This window comes from Marmota flaviventris, chromosome 8 (genome assembly GCF_047511675.1).
Source record: "Marmota flaviventris isolate mMarFla1 chromosome 8, mMarFla1.hap1, whole genome shotgun sequence".
In the NCBI taxonomy this organism is placed as follows: domain Eukaryota; kingdom Metazoa; phylum Chordata; class Mammalia; order Rodentia; family Sciuridae; genus Marmota; species Marmota flaviventris.
The window spans coordinates 114,784,820-114,807,508 of NC_092505.1; the positions used below are offsets into that span (position 1 = coordinate 114,784,820).

The 22,689-nt window shown below is 41.2% G+C and overlaps 2 protein-coding genes across 7 annotated transcripts in view; one reads left to right on the forward strand and one right to left on the reverse strand.

Annotated features, from left to right (window-relative positions):
* Positions 1-8,249, forward strand: part of Hltf (helicase like transcription factor) — a 48,447-nt gene extending 40,198 nt beyond the window's left edge. For 4 of the 6 annotated variants that reach the window (XM_071615569.1, XM_071615573.1, XM_071615572.1 and 1 more), the window contains exons 24-25: positions 3,338-3,418; positions 5,973-8,249. In XM_071615569.1, the coding sequence (XP_071471670.1) occupies positions 3,338-3,418; positions 5,973-6,125 (234 nt within the window). In that variant the 3' untranslated portion in view covers positions 6,126-8,249. The remainder of the gene's footprint in view (positions 1-3,337; positions 3,419-5,972) is intronic. The other 2 variants (XM_071615570.1, XM_071615571.1) reach the window with 2 other exon arrangements.
* A 2,612-nt stretch (positions 8,250-10,861) lies between these two features.
* Gyg1 (glycogenin 1) overlaps positions 10,862-22,689 on the reverse strand; it is a 33,397-nt gene continuing 21,569 nt past the window's right edge. The window contains exons 6-7 of the mRNA XM_027933664.2: positions 14,349-14,568; positions 10,862-11,718 (exon numbers count right to left, since the gene is read on the reverse strand). Coding sequence (XP_027789465.2) covers positions 11,545-11,718; positions 14,349-14,568 — 394 coding nt within the window. The 3' untranslated portion in view covers positions 10,862-11,544. The remainder of the gene's footprint in view (positions 11,719-14,348; positions 14,569-22,689) is intronic.

Genomic DNA, 22,689 nt, shown 5'->3' on the forward strand with positions numbered 1-22,689 from the left:
GGGGCTTTCTCTTAAGGGATTTACATATGTTAACTAAAATCCCCACGACATTCTTATGAGGAAAATAACATCCTTATTTTATAGATGAGGGAACTGAAGGAGAGAAGTAAACTGCCCAGCTTCACACAGCTAACAGTAGGGAACACCAGAGTCACAGTGTGTGTTCTTAAGTACTGTTATGTGGTACTATTCTGCTTCTCTTCTGTGTGCAGAATAAATACCTACTAACTGAACATGTGAGCGGTCCATTCAGCCTGTGAGAAATGAGGCCCTGCTTAGTGTCAAGGTGTGGTACAGGCAATGGGAGTCTGACGCCTGTTATGTGATAGTGATCTTAAAGCTTTAGTATGGCTAAGAATTAGTCCAACTGCAGTTTAAGACCTCTGTCTTCAGATTGAAGAGGTCTTGGGTAAGACTCAGGAATCCGCATTCTTAACATTGATCACAGGTAACTCAGGTGGTCGGGGATCTCAATTGGAGAAATAACTAATGGAGTGTTTGCAGAAAGTATTATTGCCTAATGTTGTGCAGTCACTTGTGGATGTACATTTCGGACCTAGAAGTGGAAGGAAGCTAAAGTCTGAGTGCTGGGCTGAGGTGGTGTCCACATAGTAGCACATTCTGAACACACACGGGAATGAACTGATGTGACCCTGGTTTGTGCCGGGTGCTGTGTGGGCTGCAGACGGCCCTGTGCTATGTGTTGTGAGATGCAGAATGTGGTCTCACCTGGTGTCTGAACTGCAGACTCACTGTGTATACGAATCTTACACATCTTTTTTTCTGGTGAGGTTTTAGTTGATTCATGTACCTGTATACCAAAGCTTTTTTCCTCTTCTTTTCCCTCAACTGAGGGTGACCTTCACAGTAAGATTCCAGCTAGTCGTATGTAGGCTTTCATAGGCACATATCGTGGCTGGCAGAGGTTTGTATTTGCCTTAGTGCTTTAGAGTGAGTTTTATGGTTATTATTTAAGACCTCTTCAATCTGAGGACAGAGATTTTAAATTGCATTTGGACTAATTCTTAGCCATACTAAAGCTTCGATGGGCACAGTGGCACATACATGCCTGTTAATCCCAACAGCTTGGGAGATTGAGGCAGGAGAATTATGAATTCAAAGCCACCCTCAGCTACTTTGTGAGACCCTGTCACAAAGTAAAATATAAAAAAGGATGGGATGTAGCTCAGTGGTTAAGTTCCCCTGGGTTCAACCCCTGGTATCAAAAAAGTCACCATAACTATAGATTGTTTGATATTAATGCATTGTTTATGCAAAAACCTTAATTTTCTAGAACAAATTCCCAAATTATTTTGTCTTATTTATATAATCTTAGTACTAGATAAGGAAGAGGTTATTAATAGAGTACTTATTATTATAAAGGTTTTTTTGATACCAGTGATTGAACCAAGGAATGCTTAACTACTGAACCACATCCCTACCCATTTTTATATTTTATTTTGAGACAGGGTCTCACTAAGTTGCTTAGGGGCTGATAACTTGCTGAGGCTAGTTTTGAACTTGTGTGATCCTCCTACCTCAGCCTCCTGAGCTGCTGTGATTATAGGTATGCACCAACGCACTCTATTACCACTCAATTATTACCAGTTATACTTTTAAAAAACACTCTCTGGCCTATATGCAGCACATATCTGTAATCTCAGCAACTTGGGAGGCTGCAGCAGGAGAATTGCAAGTTTGAGGGCAGCCTGGACAACTTGGTGAGACCCTGTCCCAGAATAAAAAATAAATAGGGTTGGAGATAGAGCTCAGTGGTAAAATGCCCTTGAGTTCAGCTCCCAGTTCAGCAAAAACAAAACAACCAAAGGACAGAAAATGTTTCTAACTTTAAAAAAAAAATCAAATCCCAGGAAGACAAAATTCAATTTAAAAATTGTGAAAATCTTTTACCTTTTCATGCAAACATTGTGTAAGAGGGGTGGTATATAGTGTCCATTATGAGCTTCTGGTGAGACTAATTATTTACTTAATCACTACATGTGGGAATGGGAGCTATCAGTTTGGATTTCTGATAGTCACATTGGATGTATGTTGCCAGCTTGTCTTTAGGTTGCTAGATAAAATAGGTGCAACAGCAAGACATTTGGCTTGGTGTCTTGGTTGTAACAATTTTAAAATGTGTCTGTGAAATACAAAATATTCAGATAATATCATACCTATCAGTTCTAGAAAATCATAAGCTAAGTGTGTCCTTAACTTCCACACTGAAAAAGCATCCCAAATTCAAATTACAACTCAATAGCAAAACCATCCTCTTCCTCAGATCCCTAGGGAACTTAAAAAAGAAAGGAACAGTTAGCCTAAGTATAAATCATATTGTAAAACTGTCATCTATATATTCATCTGATGTTGTTTTAGTTTTCGGCTGATAATTTGCTGTATAATGTACCTTTCCCCCAAAATACCCTGTTTTCAATTTCTGCAGTCATCCTGGTGATCCTTACCTTGATAATTCGTGATTCTATTTAAAAACCAGTTGACTACTCTCTTTCTAGATTACAGACCTCCATCTTTTTTGGATATTCCCTCCATTTCATTACATCATCATTTTCTTCTTCAGCTTAAGCAGTGTTTTTATTACGTTGGTGTTAACCAGAAGTCAAACTGATTTTAGGCAGATATAGAAAACCTTATCAAAAATCTTAAGCAGTTTTTAGGGATCTTTTTTTTTTTTTGTACTTTTGTTTCCTGAATAGAGGAAAGTAAAAGAACCAAAGACTAGCAGAGGGTGAGAAAACATTTTCATAAATGGGCCCAAGAATTGCATCTATTATAAATTGTCATCTAAGAGAATGTATAAACTTTTATACTCTGACCCACTTTAAAGTGAAAAAATCAGAAATTACTTGATTAATTGGGTGCTGACATCCATGCTAAGCCATGTATTTAGGGTGCAGGTTGAGTACCCTTAATCTGAAACATCTGAAGTGCTCTGGAGTTGGACTCTTTTTGAGGACAACACTCAAAAGTTTTGGATTTGAGCATTTTGGATCTCAGAATTTTGGTTCAGGGATGCTCAACCAGTAAAGTCTTTGCAAATATTCCCAGATCTGAAATACTAAAATCTGAAACACTTATGGTCCCACGCATTTCAGCGAAGAGATACTCAGCCAGTATTAGAAGTGGAGTGAGGTGACACAGGAGAATGCCTGCCTCTCAGCAGAGTGATTGGGGAAGTGGACTTTTTTCCTTCAGTACATTTGCAGTGTCAGCATTATGAATTCAGTCAGAAAAAAGATGGTGCATGTTGCTGAAATGAAAGGGCTAACCATAACTCACCCGGCAGCCCAATACTAAAGCCAATCCTGTTCTGTAGGCCTGGAATCCTGCTGCCGAGGACCAATGCTTTGACAGGTGCCACAGACTTGGCCAGAAGCAAGAAGTTATCATCACTAAAGTGAGTTTCTGAATCACCTGTCTTTTAAGACAGTGAATGTGAATGTGTTTTTTTTTTAATTATGCAAGTAATAACATGAATACATTATTGTGATAGAAATCAAATTATGGAGAGCAAAACTCAGTCTCTTCTCCTCCATGAATTTTTAGAATATGTTGTTCCCTGTACTTACATGCATTTTTTTTTTAGTATCTATCTCAACTTTTTAAAAATTTACTTCAAAGATAAACAGGATCATACTTTATTATTCTGCAACATATTCTTTTTACTTAAACATTATACTGTGTAAGTCCATTTGGTTCAACACATTTTAGTGTGGTGAAATACACACAGCACATTCTGACACTTCAGCCATGACTGTACCTGTGCCATTCAGTTGCAGTAAGCACATGCACACCAGGTGGTCATGCAGCCGTCCCCAAAATGCTGCTGTCATCTCAAACTGAAACCCTGCTCCCTTCAAGCCACAGCTCCCCATTTCTCCCTCCTGCCCCGCTGGCAACCAGCATTTTACTTTGTCTCTGTGAATTTGATTCCTTTTTAAAACCTGAATATTAAATATTTTTGTAATATTTATTTTTTAGTTATAAGTGGACACAATATCTTTATTTGTATATGGTGCTGGGGATCTAATCTAGTGCCCCACACATGGTAGGCGAGCACTCTACCTCTGAGCAAACCTAAAACCCCAACCTAAAACCTGAATATTAAATATTTAGTTCACTTTTTATGATAAAAATAATGCTATGATGAGCACTGTTGTACATACATTTTTGTGCATATATATGAGTACTTCTTCAGTATAGGTTAAGAAAACTAGAATTCTGGATTTAGAATTTTTATTTGACATCTGTCAAGTTGTTGTCGAAAGAGACTTTAATATATAAGACTGGTAGAAATTTTTGCTCATGTTATGGTCAAAAAAGTGCCCTTCTGATTTGCATTTACCTAAGACCTTGAACATATTCACATTTCTATTCATTAATAGTTTTTCTGTGGATTGCTTGTTTATATCTTTTGCTAGTTTTCAGTTACAGCAGGAATGTAGTCTTACAATATGAAGGACACCTTTGTACATTCTAAGTTATTGGTGATGTATGTTAGAAATGGCTTATCCCAGGCTCTTTCTTGCCTGTCTCTAAACCTTATGATCTTTTTGTCATGAAAAAGCTTTAAAATTTTTATGAGTTAAAACCTGTCAGCCTTTTTTATAGTTTCTAGGTTTTAAGGTCTTTTTAGAAAAGAAGGTTTTATCTTTAGATTTTAAAAACTATTCTCGACTTATTTCAGATTTTTTGGGAAGATTTGTATTGGGTGACAATGGGTCTAATTTTTTTCTTTTTCCAAATAAAAAAAACATTTGTATGGTCACTTTTCTTTTTTTAAGTCTTTTTTTCTAATAATATGAAATGTATATGTAGGTCTATATCTAGACCATTCTGTTCCATTGATCTCTTCCTGTTCTCAAGACAATATTTTATAATATTGTTGGTTTTTTTCAAGTATGTTTTGGTTCCTTAAAGGGTAGAGTGTTCTCATTACCCTTCATTTGAAAAATCACATTGTTTGTTCCTTTTACTACTCTTACACTTAGGGTCAGGATAATAATTTATTTGTTGATAATAATTTATTTAATTTCTTCATTAGCAGTAATGAATGTTTCCCTATAGGAACATAGTTTCTTCATTTATTTAGCTCTTACATATTCCAGTAAAGTTTTATAATACAGCTTCTTTCATTATTGTAGTAACTGGGACTTCTGCACTTGACTTGCTTCTGTTTTTGTTGGAAATACTTTGTTTTATATTAAATGTTTTTGTTAGTAAATTTTTAATAGTTTCCTTAATAAGGTTGAGTATGTCTCTTATTCCTAGACTAAATCAGTTTTTTTTTTAATCAGAAATAAATGTTGAATTTTATCAGATGCTTCTTAAGAGCATCTGTTGAGAAGGTACATGTTTTTTCCCTTCCCTGTTTGCTTAATGTTATGAATTAATACTGGATAAATACTCATTCTTAGCTTTCTAGAAATTTCTCTCGCAACTTTTTTAGGATAAGGTTAAATTCATTTTGCTTTTATTCTAGTTAAGACAGATTTGCTTGTATAGTTGTAGGTTGTTTTTTTCCTTCTTTCTCATCTGTTGATAGGGTTGTCAGATGTCACCTGTGTCCCGTGGGCTATAGTCCTCATATAAGACAACCATGCCCAGTGGTACAGGAGAACAGAGCATAGCTCTAGTGCTCCTGCGTCACGTTCTAGGTGTTCTTGTGGCGTATTGAGAAAGAATAAGGAGCTGTACAGTTTTCTAGAAATTATTGCACATTTTCTGAAAGCTGCATAATAAGATTACAAATCCTTTTGTAGTATACCACCATTCTCATGATGTCTGGGAATTTGTTTTTTGTTTTTAGTGGGCAGTCTTGTTATCATATTTATCCTTCATGATGAGTCTTGACAGTAGTTCATTTGATGTTCTTAATAGGGGTTATTATTAAAGATTTTAAATATTACTTTAAAAGTACTTAACCAATTTCTTTCTTTTTTTTTTGGAAGTTCATTGTGAAGGATTCTGTTGAAGAAAATATGCTGAAAATACAAAACACAAAAAGAGAACTTGCAGCTGGAGCTTTTGGAACAAAAAAATCGAATGCTAATGAAATGAAACAAGCTAAAATTAATGAAATCCGAACTCTAATTGATTTATAATTTTTGGGATTTTAGTAAGGTCAGTTTGATCAGATACTAAGTTTTGAAAATGAGAAACAATACAGAGATTTAGGAATGAGCTCTAGAGTATGTCTTCTAAAAGGGGCCTATTTTATATTAGTAAAGAGGTATTACTGACACATAATCTCTTATATGAACCTATTTTTAATGATACTTCAAATAGCAATAAGTTCCGATACATACTGTGGCCTAAAATAATTTTTTGGAAAAAAGGTTACTTTGTTATTCAACTTTTCATAGTATCTATGCTGAGTATTTTCACATATCTTCCAAGTACTCAGCTTTTTCATATTTCCAATAAGGTCAAACCTTTTATACTTTTGACCGGTAAAGACTTATTTTCTGTGTTGGACACATTTGGTTATTCACCAGAGCCTCTTGATTGGTGATGCGTGGATCCCCAGTCCTTGTAAATGATTAATATATACATATATACAGACTGTAAGAGATTGATTTTGACTTTGAAAAACTACAATTTGCATTCCAAAACCAAACCTTAATGAGAGACCAAAGTCCAAGTTGCTTGCCTTTTTTTTTTTTTTTACAGCTTCATTGAGATATAATTCACATGTGACTTGCAATTTTATGTTCATGAAAAAATTAGGGACTATGTTACAATACTATTTTCTCCATTTTTGTCAATTAGTACTACTTCATTGTTTAAATGTAATTTGATACACAGGGTGTAAATACAGTCTGGGGCTGAGAGGGAAGCAGTTTTACGCAATTTGATTTAAATATTTAAATTATGGAATTTAAATAGATATTTCTATAAATAGTACTTTTTATTTATCTAGCCTTTTTTTTTTTTTTGGAAATAACTATAAATTTTTATAATTCAGAAGACTACTATATGTGAGAGGCGTGATGTCTGGATGGAAGTTGGGCTGGATGATCTCCAAACTCGTCTCAACTCTTAAAGACATCTTAATCCTGAATGTAAAAATTTCTTTGTTATGTGTGTTTAAAATCAGAATTTGATTTTGGAACTTAAGTAATTCATCCTTACATTTTTCTTACTTTTTTACATTAATAAGCAAACTCACAGTAGTTGCCACAGAATTCTAGGTGACTCAAGTCATTTAAAATAAATAAACTAGAGGTTGCGCAGTCAGGTTTACATATTCAGTGGTTTTATTTCCTTAAGGGATTTTTTTTTTTTCAATCCAAAGAAGAAATTACCATAGTTAAGAGATGCATCATGTTTGATACAGACTTAAGAACACCTACTCTTACTTACAGTGTTAGAGGTGATTTGATTGACAGATGAGAGATGAGAGCAATATGAGGTCACAGGGGACACACCTGAGGTGTGCACCAATACCTGCCAGCTAAGCCCTCCCCTCCCTGTGTCTAGAGTAGCAATGGATCAGCCAGCAAGAATCCCCCCAGTCCCTTTTCTCAGAGGTGAGGCAGAGGACTGACTTCATCAAGACTGAGAGGATCTGCTGAGACAGTAGTGGAGTAATGACTTGGGTTGGTCTGCTAGGAGTCCAGGAAAGTTCCTTACCTGCTAGCTCTAGCATTACACAAAATCAGGTGGATCAGACTCTGATTAAATGTGGCAGGTGGGTTGTGTGTGCCAGTACCCCAGCAGAATCAAGTATAAATAATTCTTAGTGGGGGGGAATCCCCCAGACTGCTCCTCTTGATGGTGAAGGCAGAGACAGCGCGGCTTTGCCCACACAGTGAGGAACTATTTTTTTTAAACACATTCATAAATGATGTTTGGCAAGTCATTTAAAAATGTTTTTTGTTTTGTTTTGTTTTTGTATAGTTCAATTAAGTGGTGTTAAATTAAAAAAAAAAGAATTTAATTCATCCTAAGAAAATATATAAACCACTGGAATGAAAACTTCACATTATGCTATGCTGTTAATTGTTTTATTATTACATAGAATAATAGCTTTAGAAATATATTGTAAACATTGTATTTCCAATCGTGGTTCCAACTGAAGTTTGTGGTTCCAACTGAAGTTTGTGGTTCCAACTGGATTTTGTTTTAAATTTAAAATTAATAAAAATATCAAAAATTGATTAGCTTACTTGGTGTCATAGTTTTGATGACTATTTTCTCATTGAATAAAATGACACTAAATCTCATTTATGTGAAGTGTTTATATTGTATAATTTTTATTGACAGTGCGTAGGAAGTACTGTGAGAGTAATTTATTCCTGTTTCCACCTTTTTGAATTCTGCTCAGTTGAACTGGTTACAATTTTTGTTCAGGCCATGCAAGGGCTAGGGATGTGGTTCAGTGATTAAGTGCCCCTGGGTTCAATCCCTGGTAAACCCCCCCCCCCCCAAATATTCTTGTTCCAAAATTAGACTGTATATCGAATTTAAAATGCCTGATGTAAAACACTGGTCCCGATTAATTCCCTCATCTGAAGAAGAAAAGGAGTTGTGACAATACCTGTATATACACATAGTACTGTAAATTATTGAAGATATTTTGCCCTCAAAACTACAACTCTAGGCTGGAAATAGTTAAATCAAGAAAAGAATGCCATGAATACCTATGAGATTATCCTCAGACTGTGAAAGTTTTTATGCTGGGGAATGTTGAAGACATGTGGTTTTTTTCCTACTTGACTTGCTTGCCAGAGTTCTTTTCACTAGCATTTAGATGAGAGTCATAAACATGAGGGCAGATTTGATGTTTGACTCATGATAACTCACTTTAATGTCAAGTTTTGAACACTTTAAGACTTTCCAGGGTATAACAAATGCAGGCAAAAGAGAATTAAATAGATGTTCACTTCATTCCTGAACAGACCTTGGTCAGGCACAGGATGGATCTGACCTTCATGGGGAAGTTCGTCTTTCCATCCAAAGCCTGCTGTGCCCCCACTGTATACAATGAGTAAAACTGCACATCTGTGATTTGAATGTGGCCTTTCTATACATTTTCCTAAGCAACCCTTGGTGTTTGGGGGTGGTCCTTGAAGTATGAACTGTGCAGCTTTGTGTAGAAGTCAGTTCATACTAATTAAAGACCTGTTCTTGAAAGAGCAGGAAAGGAAAAGAAATCCGTCACCTAGTTCAGTGATTTCCCAGCTACAACCTGGCGCACTTTTATGCATATTATATGCTGTCTTCTATGTCAATGTGTCAGTATTTCTGATTATGAAAGTTAATTACCTTCACTAATTAAAAATTTTAAGTAAGGCCTTTCACTTTACAGCTTTATTTCTTACACTATGTGTAAAAAATTAAGGAACAAAAGATAGTAAATACACTCAAGTCATAATGTGTGATCCCTGCCCCCACATCGGCTGCCAAAAATATTTGGTGCTTTTACATCTTTTCTCACTTAAAAAAACTTTGAATTTTATCTATTTTTTAAAAAATATTTATTTTAGTTTTAGGTGGACACAATACCTTTATTTTTATGTGGTGCTGAGGATCGAACCCAGTGCCTCACGCGTGCTAGGCAAGTGCGCTACCACTTGAGCCACAACCCCAGCCACAAATTTTATCTCTTCTAATACTCTTTATTTGGAGTGCACATTGCATGGCCACAAAAACAAGGTGGTATTTAACTGAAGACTTAGGTTTCTGTTCATCTCAACCAGGGACCTAGAAGCCCCAAAGTCAGAAGTTGCTTGTGCCTCAGCGCCATCCAGAGAGGTCTGTGTACCCATACCACCTGCCACATGGAGACACTTCAATTTTTGGTAAATGTTTCACATATTTGGAAATGGTAGCAACTCACTCTCCACCAGTCCAAATAACTGTTGACTCTTCAGAAGTCACTTGTCATTCAATACTGTAAAGTTTAGATAAATTCTCAGGTTCTGAAGCTTTTCAGGTAGCCAGCCTCCATGGTGGCCCATAGTCTCCAGGTATCTAAACCTGGTTGTTGACTCATCCACATGGAGTAGGAATGATCTCAGTAGCCAGAATAAACAAAGAAGGGTGACTGTGAAGATTAGGTCACAGAAGTCACTGCAGCTGAGGCACAGTGTTGCACACCTGTAATCCCAGCAATTTGGGAGGCTTAGGGAGGAGGATCACAAGTTGGAGGCTAGCCTGGGCAATTTATCGAGACTCTCAACAACTTAGTGAAAACATGTCTGAAAATAAAAAGGGCTGGGGATGTGGCTCAGTGGTAAAGCACCCCTGGGTTCAATCCTCAGTAACAACAACAAAAAAGGCACTGCAACTTGTGGTTCATTAAACCTCAAATTTCTTCCTGTCATATTCTTTCCTGAATTATGCTGCTTACTCATTTTATGTTTAAAGGCCATTTTGGATCCTCTCCATTGAGTATGTCCTCTGCATCCCAGAAACATCTGTAAACTTAATAATTGATTTAACACTTCTATTCTGAGTTAAAAAAAAGAAAAAAACAACTGGAAGGTACTGGTCCAGCACAGATTCTGACAGCCTGAGCGATTACTGAGTGTGTTCGGAACAGACAGATTTTAAGATTACAGTATTCTCCCTGGACACCCCCTGGGGATGCACTGTGGATGACAAACGAGATAAATTTGATCTCACCTTCCTCCGTCTGTCAGACCCATCACCACCACTGGAGAACATTAGCTTTAAATATCTTCGATAATACTTTTAAATGCATTTACCCATGTCAAGCTTTACACTATTTTTTGAGACTGGCAAATTCTATAAATTATAAAATTCTCAAATTGATTTTTTTTTTTTTTTTATGAGAGTGAGGTAGGGGAAATACTTAATTAAACAACCAAGATATGGCAGTAAGTCTTTATTTTCATACAGGATGCTACTGCAGGTTACCATCAGAGAACACACTGCGATTTTCAGATATACAGAACTGAACAAAAGCTTCAGCATGCTGCCTTCACGGTGCATGGAAAACTGTGAACTATTCAGACAATAGGACTAGGAGATGAGGCGGGCTGATGCCACCTGTCGATGTGTTCATGAGTCACAGGGCAGTGTTATTAAAGGCTGCCTTTACCTGAAAGCACAAGTATCACTCTGGCAGCCTCTGGACAGTTGCAAAATGCACATCTAGTGCAGGGTGTGACAAGCAAGCAAGGGGCAGATGCCACATCCCATTCTGGAGGGAGAGGGGTGTGGAGCCTGGTTCTGCACACTTGAGATGAACCGCCATCTCAATGTCAATAGTGGGCCTCCCCTACCACGTATGTTGGCAGTTGCCATATTGCGAATTTCTGAAATGTTAGCTAAGTAAGTCTAGGGTTACAAAGCAGAACACTGTCCATAACAGAATGACAACTTCACAATTTTTGCCTAGTTCTCACCTGTCGTCCTGCAAGAAGCCCTTGTCTGATGAGTTTTAGTGAAAGCCTTAACAACTGTAACAGACTTCTCAGCCCACTCTAGATGCTAAGTGTCAGAAACAGGTGGCTGTGAAGTGGCTGTGTCCACAGGAGGATGGCCACGCTGCTACTGGAGGTAAGTGTCCAGCTTCCTCTTGATGTTGTCAAAGGAATCTGCTCCTAGGTAATCAGCCTGGCCCTGTTCCCACCGCTCCTTCCGCTCCTCTGAGGATACAAAGGGCTGAGGTGTAGCTGGGCTCTCTCCGAGGGACATATGTGATACGGCTCCTGAGACATGTTCCTAAAAGAGAGAGCACAGAGAGTCCTTGAGAGCCGAAGTCAGATGATTTTCAAGAATGCAATAAAGTGAAGTATGTGAGAAAAGCCAGGATGAATTATCATGCATTATAGCAAAAACTGAAAAGCATTACGTGAAACAAACAAAAAAGACACAAAGATACAAGGGTCGTATGGTTGTTTTTCCTAACGAAATGAAAACTTCTTGACTCAGTGAAAACATTGGGAGAACAAAGGAATTGGTTTAAGTTCTGCATACCTTTCTACAGAAGCCACAAGAGAAGGCCAGTGTATAGACCAAGTCTGAGAGCTGCAAACAGTTCATTAGAAAGCGTAAGAGGGGTGGACAAAGGAACACGTCTCATGATCAGTCCTCAATCTGTGGGCTCGGAAAGGTTGAGAACTTAAACAAAAATGATACCTAGTGCTATGTTTCTGAGGAACCTGCCCAGAGAGCCACATCAGGTACACAGGTTGTCACTTGTAAGCACAGCTGAATGGCTTGGGACTATGTACCACATTTTTCTGCCTGCTCAAGCTTTCATCTGGATTACCAAGTAACATCTATTCCTGTAGTTTCTGTTAGTTTGTCTGGTTTTGAACAATTCTTTCAATTCCTGTCTTCACCTTCCCTTGGTTCATAATTCTCAGTCCTTGGGTTGCAGAAAGAACAGTGTCGAGGCAGCACACGGGGCCAGTCTACTCTATGTGAGGCTTGGCTGATTCACATTCCATATGGGAGACAACGTCTTCAGGTGTGCCCTACAAGATTGCCAATGCCATCCTGCAAAGAGCACTCGAGTGGGGAGGCACTGGAAATCTCAGCAGAGAGAAAAAGAAGGTGAATGAATAAGAATAGTCACAACTATTAACAAAGAAAATGGTGGAACAAATTTTGAACACCTGTTTTGTTGCTCTCTACATACGGAAGCATAAGGGTCGGTGTGTGTACTTAAGTACACTAGAGCTTCAAAGGGTTTGGGAAAACACACGTCGGGTAGCTGGGCCAACACAGGGATCACACTTGATCCTGCCTTTGCCTCACTTGGAACAGCAGTGACGAAGAGAGGCTGTTCCGGAGTACTCTGCCCAATTCCAAGGACCTTCCCCAGGAAAAAGGCCCTTGAGGTCTAGTCAAGTGTACTGGATCGAATTTATAGTGCGTTACCATTTAAATTATGCTTTCCCATCCTCTGCCCTAACAATGCTACACTTCATTCTGGGCAATAGAGGTACACTTTAAGAAGGTCCATCTCAAATTTCTGTGAGGATAACTGTCTTTCAGATCTGGATTTGAGTTCCAGTCCTGCTACTGTAGTCTGTTAATTAAGACAAGTTAGGTAACTACCTACTTTAAGCCTTAAGTTACTTTAAGAAGGAGATTTTAGCAATAATAGTACTTACTGACAGTCTAGCTCTAAGGGTTAAAGAAATACAGCTAACTTTACTAAGCACTTACTATGAACCAGGCACGTTCCAACTACAGTACAAGTGTTATTCTATGATCCATACAGAATACTCAGAGAAAGTGTTCGTTATTTCTCCCTTTCTCATTTCTACATTTTGGTACAAATAATAGCGACATGAGTAAAAGCCAAGCTACTATAGAAAAGAATCTCTCATAATATTATAATCTCTTTAGTCAGGTAATTAACAGATTACCTGATTGTAATTTACCCATTGGTTCTAATTTTTATAACTTTATATGTAACATCTTAATTTCTCATCTTTTTTGGGGGGGGGAGGTGAAGGGTAACAAGGATTGAACTCAGGAGCACTCGACCACTGAGCCACATCCCAGCCCTATTTTGTATTTTATTTAGAGACAGGGTCTCACTCAGTTGCTTAGTGCCTTGCCATTGCTGAAGCTGGCTTTGAACTCTTGATTCTCTGTCTCAGCCTCCTAAACTGCTGGGATTATAGGTGTGCACCACCACACTCGGCCTCTAATTTCTCATCTTATTTCAATTCGTCCAAAGGACAAATCTTAAAGGAAGACCTTTAAAATCAGAAAACATGCTAAAGAAGGCTGCTATTGTAGATGGGAACATGTTCTCTCCTTCCTACAAAGGGATTCTTTTTCAGGGGCTTATATACTAGGAGTACAAACAGGAAATCAAAATAGCCTGAGAAAAGTATTTATTGTATGTTCATACTATTGTGATTTTTCACTGAAATCTGAGCAGATGGCAAATATAAAATATAATTAAATACCTTAAGTTTTTAAACCACTAGATGAGGCATTCTCTTCTTTCACAGTTCTGGGGATCAAATCGGGGCCCCACACATGCCAGGCAAGCCTCTACCATCCCCAGGGCCTGGTGTTCTCTATAAATTTACTCCATCAGGCATGATCTTCGAGTCTTTTTATGAATAATGGGCTAATAATTTTATAGTTACAACATATACATGTGTGTTTATTTAAAAAAAAAAAGAAAGAAAACTAAAAACCTTTCTAATGAAATTTTCCACAATCTACCATCATCATGTTGCATGATGATGGTCATTGCTTTCTTTCCAAAAAACCTTATCTCTGTGTTTAAAATGCAACTAAATATTCCCAAACTCTACTGTTAGGCCTCATTTTTATGAGTGCAGCACTAAAGTACATGAAAGGAAAAAAAGAGAACCTACCACATGTAGGTATGAGCAGGTGTCTTTGACAAGGCCATATTGCTGAAGCAGAGGTAAGACGTTGGTGGTGAAGATGTCCCACCAAAGGTGGAGAAACTCTGGATGAGTCATGGTGGGATCGTGGGACTCACTTTTAACACTTTTTGTTTGGGCGTCGTAAGTGTAATTCCACGGCTTGACTCGTCCCAGGAAATGCACCACCTTGGCACTTGCACCAAACCTGCCAGTAAACACAGTGGTCAGTGGATTCTGAGTACTGACAAGAAGACAATCGGCATGTTGTGCTGCAGCTGTGTCAGGGCCCCTTCCATCCTATAGGAGCGGCTGGAAAAGAACTGACCTCACTGCAAAACTTCAAGGCAGATGCTGTTAAGAGCATTCATGTACTGTTTAAAGATTAGAAAACATTAATCCATATATATTTGATGATATTGGTTACCTGAGGAGGGGAGGGGAAGCTATAATTAGGAAGGGCTGAAAAGGGGTTTGCAAGGTGTTGGTTGTGTTCTGTTTCTTTTTTCTTTTTCTTTTTTTTTTTTAGAGAGAGAGAGAGAGAATTTTTTAATATTTATTTTTCAGTTTTTGGTGGACACAACATCTTTATTTTATTTTTATGTGGTGCTGGGGATCGAACCCAGTGCCCCACGCATGCCAGGCAAGCGCGCTACTGCTTGAGTCACATCCCCAGCCCTGTTTCTTTTTTAAAATTAAAAATTATTTTAACTGATACATAAAACATTAAAAATATACATATTAATGAGGTAATTGATTTTCTGATACATTTATACACCATGTAATAGTTACATCAAGTTGTATATCTCCCCAAACATTTTTTCAGTTCTTTATGGTACAAAATTTGAAACTCCTTCCAGCTTTCTGAAATACATACTATATTATTGTTACCTATGATCACCCTATTGTGTTATTCCATTTCTTAACTTGGGTGGTGGGTATTTTAAAACACTACACCTTTTTTTTTTTTTTTGATGTACATTCTTTTGTATACATACCATATTTTCACAATAAATTATATCCTGAAAAGAGTAGGAGTTAAGAGCTGTCTGGTATTAGCTAGGAGGAAAACGATGCATATAAAAACAAAACAACAATAAAGATGACTGCAGCACTATGGAAATCAGTATGGTGGTTCCACAAGAAAAGTAGGAATGGACCAGCATATGACCCGGCATATCCCTCCTTGGTGTTTATCCATAAGAACTAAAGTCAGCATACTACAGTGATATATGCATACCCATGTTTATAGCAGCACAATTCACAGAAGCCAAGTTACTGATCCAGCCTGGGGGCCTATCAAAAGATGTGTGGGTAAGTAAAATGTGGTATATATACACAGTGGAATTTTATTCATCAGTAAAGAATGAAATTGTGTCATTTGCAGAAAAATGAATGAACATCATCATGTTAAGCAAAATAGGCCAGACTCAGAAGTCGAGGGCCACACAAGGAAGCTAGAGAGAAGAAAGGGATCTCAGAAAAATAGAAAGAACAGGAGAGGAGGGAGGTCAGGTGCGGGGAGGAGGGAAGAGGAAGTAAAGGGGAAGCACTGGGGGAAGAAATTGGCCAAGCTCTGTTATGTCATGTATGAATGTCACGGTGAATCCCACCTACCAGGCACAATTGTTATGCAATAATGACTTCTAAAAATTAGAAAAAAAGAAAAAAAATGATTAAAATTTTTAAAAAGATGACTATGTGCCAAAGGGGAAGCAGGAGCAGCGAGTGCTGAGAACTCAAGAGGTGGGAGGGCACCCAGCCAGCCTGCAGGGGTGCTGACAGCAGGGGCGACTCAGTTCCAAGGCTGGGGACAGCTGATGACAGTAAGGGAATTCAAGGCATGAAGGTGGCCAGCATCAGGTACAACACTGCTGTGAGCATGACCGAGAGGAAGCTCCAGGTAGGAAAGAAAGGCAATGCAGGGCAGATGCCTGGGCAGCGGGCATCCAAGTTAGAGTCCGGCAGATCCACCCCAGAGGGAGCCAATGGGTCTGACCATGAGATCAAGCCAGAGCAGACTCTGCTCAGGGGATGGTCCTCACTCTTAAAGCTTTTTTTTTTTCCCTCAAATATTGGGGACCTGCTAAATGGCTACCATCTAAGAGTTTGCTATGTTTGGGCCCCAACTTCTTTAATGACGTCAGTAGGAATGATAATATCCCTACAAGATAGACCTTATTAACGTGGTAGTTGAAGCTCAGAGAGACTAAGTCTCTCAGGGCCATTCAGCTATTAAGTTTGCCAGAGGTGGGATCTATCTAGTGGTTTTGCTTCTAAGGCCTGAGCGCTACCATGCGGCCACTCCAGAGATCCATGAGAAAAAGAAAGTCTACCTGTAAAGATCCTCCTTTTTTTATGTGGTTTCTTCTGAAAGTGAAAGGAACACTTGATAGAGACCTCTAACCCCCTACATGCTGAGTTGTATCCTTAAAGGGTCAGGAATCATCATACCCACTTTTGAGCACAGAGCAACTGTCAGTAAACAGGCGACTGTCACACCTAAGTCACTATGCTCCACATGTGTCCAGGATGCTTTTGTCCACACAGGGAAAAATAAGTAACAGAAGCACAAGTGAGGAAGCCGGCCAGGACTCCAAGGGCCCTGTTGACGCCTGGGACTGGGAATTCCCAGGCAAGGACTGCAGGTGGGATTTTCAGAGGACTCTTTGTGCAGGAAGGAGGGACCAGACGATGCCAGGGAAAGACGGGCAGGATTCAGACAACCCCTTCAACACACGTTCAATGAAGCAAGGGAACCCACCCAGAGGTCTGCACCTTGTGTGCTGGGGGTTGGAGGTGGACAGGCACTGCCCCATCTTAGCAGCACAAACCCTTCCACTTGAACAGTGCACAGGGACAGACAGGTCTCTGGCCCTTCCTTTGCTCCCCTCTCCTGACTCAACTTCCCTGCCCAGGGCCATGTACTTACTTTCTCCTCCTGTTAATCAACTCTCAGCCTCAACCTGTCCTGATGTTGACACTCACATTAGCCTGTACCTAACATAAATGTCATGCACTTTGTACCATGGAAGCAGTGCTAGCTAAAATAAAGGAAAACTTGAGCATCTTGTGGACTCTTCCTCTCAAAGGGCTCTCCTGACAGTTCATGAACGTCCAGCAGTAGTGAGAGCAACGGCTCACATATGTGAACACTCATAAGTGGCAGGCACTGGTTAGCACGTGCATGGGTTACCTCATTTAATGTCCAAAACAACTATGTGAGGAAACCAAGGCACGAGGTTGAATAACGGTCTAGGAGCTCATGGCTGGTGAGTGACAGGGCTTGGATTCCACTGAGGCTCTGGGCTGCTGTGAGATCCTCCCAGGATTGTAAGGGTACTGACAGTGACGACTGTTAGTCTATTGCAGTCACTCCCCACTTACAGTCGGTGAGTTTTAAAGTGGAAAAGGGATATTCCAAGCACAGGTGAGGGCCCAGCAACAAAAGTCACCAACAAGAAAGAGTTTCAAAGCACACAACTGACCACCGACAGTCTGGAGAAGGCCTGTTCTTGGGACGCGGTCTGCACAGTATAGGGGGAAAAGGGAGGGCGGCTCCTAAGGGGCCAGTGTGGGCAGTGTCTGAGTCCTCCCGAGCTGCTCTCCAGCACTGCGGTCCATAAAGTGGTGGTTCAGAGCTCACGAAGAAAAAGGGCATGAAGGTCCACTGCACCTGCCCACTGAGAAGGCCAGGTCCTCTGTGGTGGGAAGGAGCACACCCTCAGCCTCTGCTCTGTCTGTGCCCCACTCCATCCTGTGGCTCAGCACCTCCGGGTGACTGGCTTAGGAGCCTCCCAACCTCCCTGGATTCAAGCTGATTAGGTACCTCCCGTGTGGCCCAAGGCCTTCCTCTTGAATGCCAACAGGAATGCCTTTTGGGGACAGACCACATCCTACATCTCTCTGTGCTTGGAACTTGGGCTCCACCTTCATGAATCCAGGCTTTCCAGGGTCTCTTTAATGCTAAGTCCCTGTTTCCTTCTATGGCCAGGAGAAGGACCCTTGTTCCTCAAGATGTATTCTTTACCTCTTGTACCCTAACAGGAATAACTGCATCTGCTGGAAGACCTGTCACCGACAGAGCAGCCTTCATGTTAAGGAATTCCTTGAAGAGCCTGTTGGAGGTAGAAACAGAACTTGGGGGTTCCAAGTGTGGATGAACTGCCCATTCTGCCCTAAAGCAAGACATTCCTTGGGTGCAATAAAGGTGGGGTCAAGAATAAAGGGACAGAGAGGGGAGTAGGACTCTAGAGTGTGAAGATGCCCCCAGCAGTGACCATGATTCTGCAACAAATCAAAACAAATATCTTACCCTAGGATGCGAATAGCATACAAGAGAAGCAGCTCACAGGGATGCAGGGGTGGGAGGCACAGAGAGCAGGAGCAGGAGGATGTGCAGGGAAAGAGAAATCATGCAGAGGTTTCGGATGACACCGGACAAGCTGTGGTCAGCCCTATTTCTGTCCAGGAAGGAACGGGAATGGTTTTGGATGCTTTAGGTATTTAGATCACTGCAGCTGCCACTCACCTAACATCTGTGGGAAGGGACAGCAGCAGGAGCCCTAGGAGGAGGTGAGGGCTGTGGGAGAAGCACTGGTCTTGGGGAGCCACGGTGCTCGTGTATGGTCTGGGCCAGCCAGGGCCCCTTGAGGTGGCAGGAAGGCCAAGAGAGAGTGGACTCAGGTGGCTGCTCAGTGGGGAACAGTTTGAGGCTCACACAAGATGATGGGGGGAGGCCAAGGCAGACTGGGCATTTTGAAGCAAGGAGGTCCTCCAGCGCATCCATGGAAACCAACAGGGTGTCCTGGGCTTGGGCTGGGCAATGTCTGGGCCCACTCCCACCCCCTTGCATGAGGGTTTTGGAGGGATGGCTGCAACCAGGCTCTAACCCAAGGCAACGCAGCATCAATCACACAGCAGAGGAGCCCCAAGGGCTTGTGCGACAGGCTCTCAGGACCACACACCATACACAAAAAAAACGAATCAAAGTCTCAAATGCTGGGGCTTTTTTTTTTTTTTTTTTTAAACCTAGAGTTTCAATTAATCTAGATGTGAGTCTCGAGTCACTCTTTTTCAGTCTGAATTATGTTCCCTGAGGAATGTTTTCATCATTTTCTGTCACCTCCATCGAAAATCTGAAATAATCAAACCAAAATGATATCTGTGGGAGCAAGGTCGTAGGGTAAAGGGGAAATTATTTCTTGCTTAAAATAATAATAAAAAAAATTATAGGGGGCTGGGGATGTGGCTCAAGCGGTAGCGCACTCGCCTGGCATGTGTGCGGCCCGGGTTCAATCCTCAGCACCACATACAAAGATGTTGTGTCCACCAAAAACTAAAATAAATAAATAAATATTAAAAAATCCTCTCTCTCTAAAAAAAAAAAAATTGTAGGGACTAGGGATGTGCAGCTCCTTGGAAGAGCGACTTCCCAGCACTACTAATACCCATATTTGAACCAGCTCCATAAAAATATATATATATTATAATTATTTAATTAATATATAATTAATATATATTTAATATATAATTAATATATATTATTGTCCAGTGTCATCCGAAACCTCTGCATGATTAATATATATTAATTAGCATAGATGCAAATTTTGGGGTACATCTCACAAAAGAGTAACCTGAGATGTTTTTCTAGAGTTGCATCTTCCCCACCAAAGGCAACATAGTCAGGTTATCAGAATTTAAAGGGCTCAGCTAAAAGCACAACAGCAGATGAATAGGAAAGGGAAATGTTGATATCAGAAGACGAAGCTTAACTGACCTCCACCCGGAACAAGGGTAACCAGAAGACTCACTGACTCACTCCCTGATTTATCCACCACTTTATCAGCCAGCCAAATGAAAAAAAAAAAAAAAAAGTTGGGTACACATCACAATGGTCTCTAAGCTACTGAGAGCCATTCATTCTGACCCAGCGAGGGGGATTCGTCTCAGCTTGTGTCCATCTCTTAAAATAAATGTTCTAATTTTAACTTGATAAAATCTCTCCAGAGTCATCCAGATCACAAGACCGAGTTTGAACCCAAGCCAGCAATAATACTGCTTATGTTAGCCGTTAAAGTAATCCCTGTGACCTGGTGTTACCAAAAGACCAGATAGAATTTTCATGACTACTTTAGTCACGGAGAAATGGAGCTGGTGACATGTGGCAGTGGCTACAGCGCCGTTGAGAAGGAAACAGGAATCAATCCACAAGAGACCCCACGCAGCAGCAACTCGAGTTTTCCCTAAGCCTTTTTGTATGCGATGATGAATTAGAGACAAGACAGGGAAGGAGCACGGTCTGTGCAACATGTCTCTGGAAAACGTGGTGACCCTGCCAAGTATCCTCTCACCCACAGTGATGACTCATGTCCTCTTTCTTGTGCACCTTCTCAGACTCACCCACACACTGGGGGACAGCCCTTCCCCCTCAGCCCACTAGCCACCTCTGCCCTCTCACCAAAGCATTCCTTCTTACCCCAAGGTTACACCAGGAGCCACAAACTCACATGTGCAAGGGTGGATCATGCTGGGGAGGGTGGTGGGTGAGTTGGGGCTGCAGAGAGCCCAGAGGCCACCCCAGAATACAGCTGCCTCCCAGCTGTAAACAACAGTGGCCATCAGGGACACGTCCAACCCGTCCTTGCCCTGCAAGCCAATCCTCTATATGGGGCCCCAAAAATCAGAACAATGTCAGCACTCAAACTTGGACTTCAATAACCTTAGATCAGGATCTGGTCCACGACACTGACTACCAGGTTGGGCTCCCTTTACCAACTAGGCGAGGGAAAGATGCACACAGCCAGGACCTGGGGGACTCCTGGGTGGGCATGTCCTTCCACTGCTGGCTGACTGCTCTTTCATTCACTGAACCAAAACTTGCAACACCTAGCAGCATCTGCACACACCACACTCTGCTTTCCTTCCTTCCTGTTTCCCAGGCCAAATGTCCTGGCCCCTGACCTCCCCTTACCTACTCAAGAACATCACTCTAGTGTCCCCCGCTGCATGCGCGATCCCATCCACATAAAAACAGGCAGCAATGCTGCTGTCTGCAAAATGACCACTACCACCCTCTGGACCCCGTGTTCCCACCCAGTGGCTGGCCATCACCTTCTCCTGATCCCCACTCATACAGGTGCCTCAGAAGAGCTGTTGGCATTCACTGTCTCCATCCCCTTGGGTGGGCTGAATCAGGCTTCCTCCTCTGCCACTGCACCAGAAGTACCGCCAGAGTCACCAGTGATCTCCACATTCCATGTCCAGTGCCATTTCTCTACTGTCCCCTTATCTGAGAAGGGGTGCCTTCTCCTTGAAACATTTTCTTTGTGTGGCTTCTGTGCCCCCACACTTCCCAGGGTCTCCCTTCACCTTGTCCCTTCTCCCCCTACTGTCCTGCCTTGGGGCTCCATCTTAGGACTCTTCTCCATGGGTGATTATTGCCTTGGTTCCACTTCCTCTCTCCCAGCTGGCTTTTATCTACTCACCTGTTCCACCCTCCACACCACCCAGCTTCCTGCATCCAAAGCCCCTACACTCTGCACATCTCTCCCTAATCCCTGCCCCCCTGCCTCCCTCACCTCCCTCCCATTTCAGGAGACAAAACTCCTTTCCATTGTTCGGGCACAGACCCCCCCAACAGCCACATGTGACACAGCCCACCGCATGCTTGATTTTTTTCAAAAGAAGTTAGAAACCTGGGTTTCGTGACATTTTAAGCATTGATCATTGAATTAAAAATAAAAAAGAAAGAAAATTCTGCATAGTAGAAACATGTCTGTCTGTGGCACAAATACAGCATGTAGCCCACAGGCCTGCGGCCTCTGAGGACGGTCTGCCTCCTGCTCCCTCCTGCCAGTCACTGAAGTGGTACTGCTAAGCTAACTGCACTTCTTCTGCCCAGGAGCTCTTTTTTACCTGACGTCAGAGCAGCCTCTAAAGGCTGGGGTGGGGCTTGGGGTGTACTTGGGGACTGAGTGAAGCTGGCCTAGAAGGCTCAAGGCCCTGGGATTCAATCCACAGGACAGATAAAAAGGAGAAAAAAAAAAAAAAAAAAAAAAAACAAGTAATGGCTGTTGATGAAATTTAGGTCAGCAGAACAGGTAGCAGAGGACAGATCTTCTGAAAAACGAAACATTTGGAGGTGAAGTTAGCAGCGACCAGAGGGCCCATTCAGAAGTGGGCACACAGGCACCTCTAACACCCAGACAAGAGGAACGGGCACCCATACAGCGGCCGGCCCCCTCCTCCAGAATCGACCCGAGGCGGGCCGAGCCCTATGGGCCAGGGAACACTGCTCGCCTGAGCAGGTGTGTCTTGTTCATCTCGG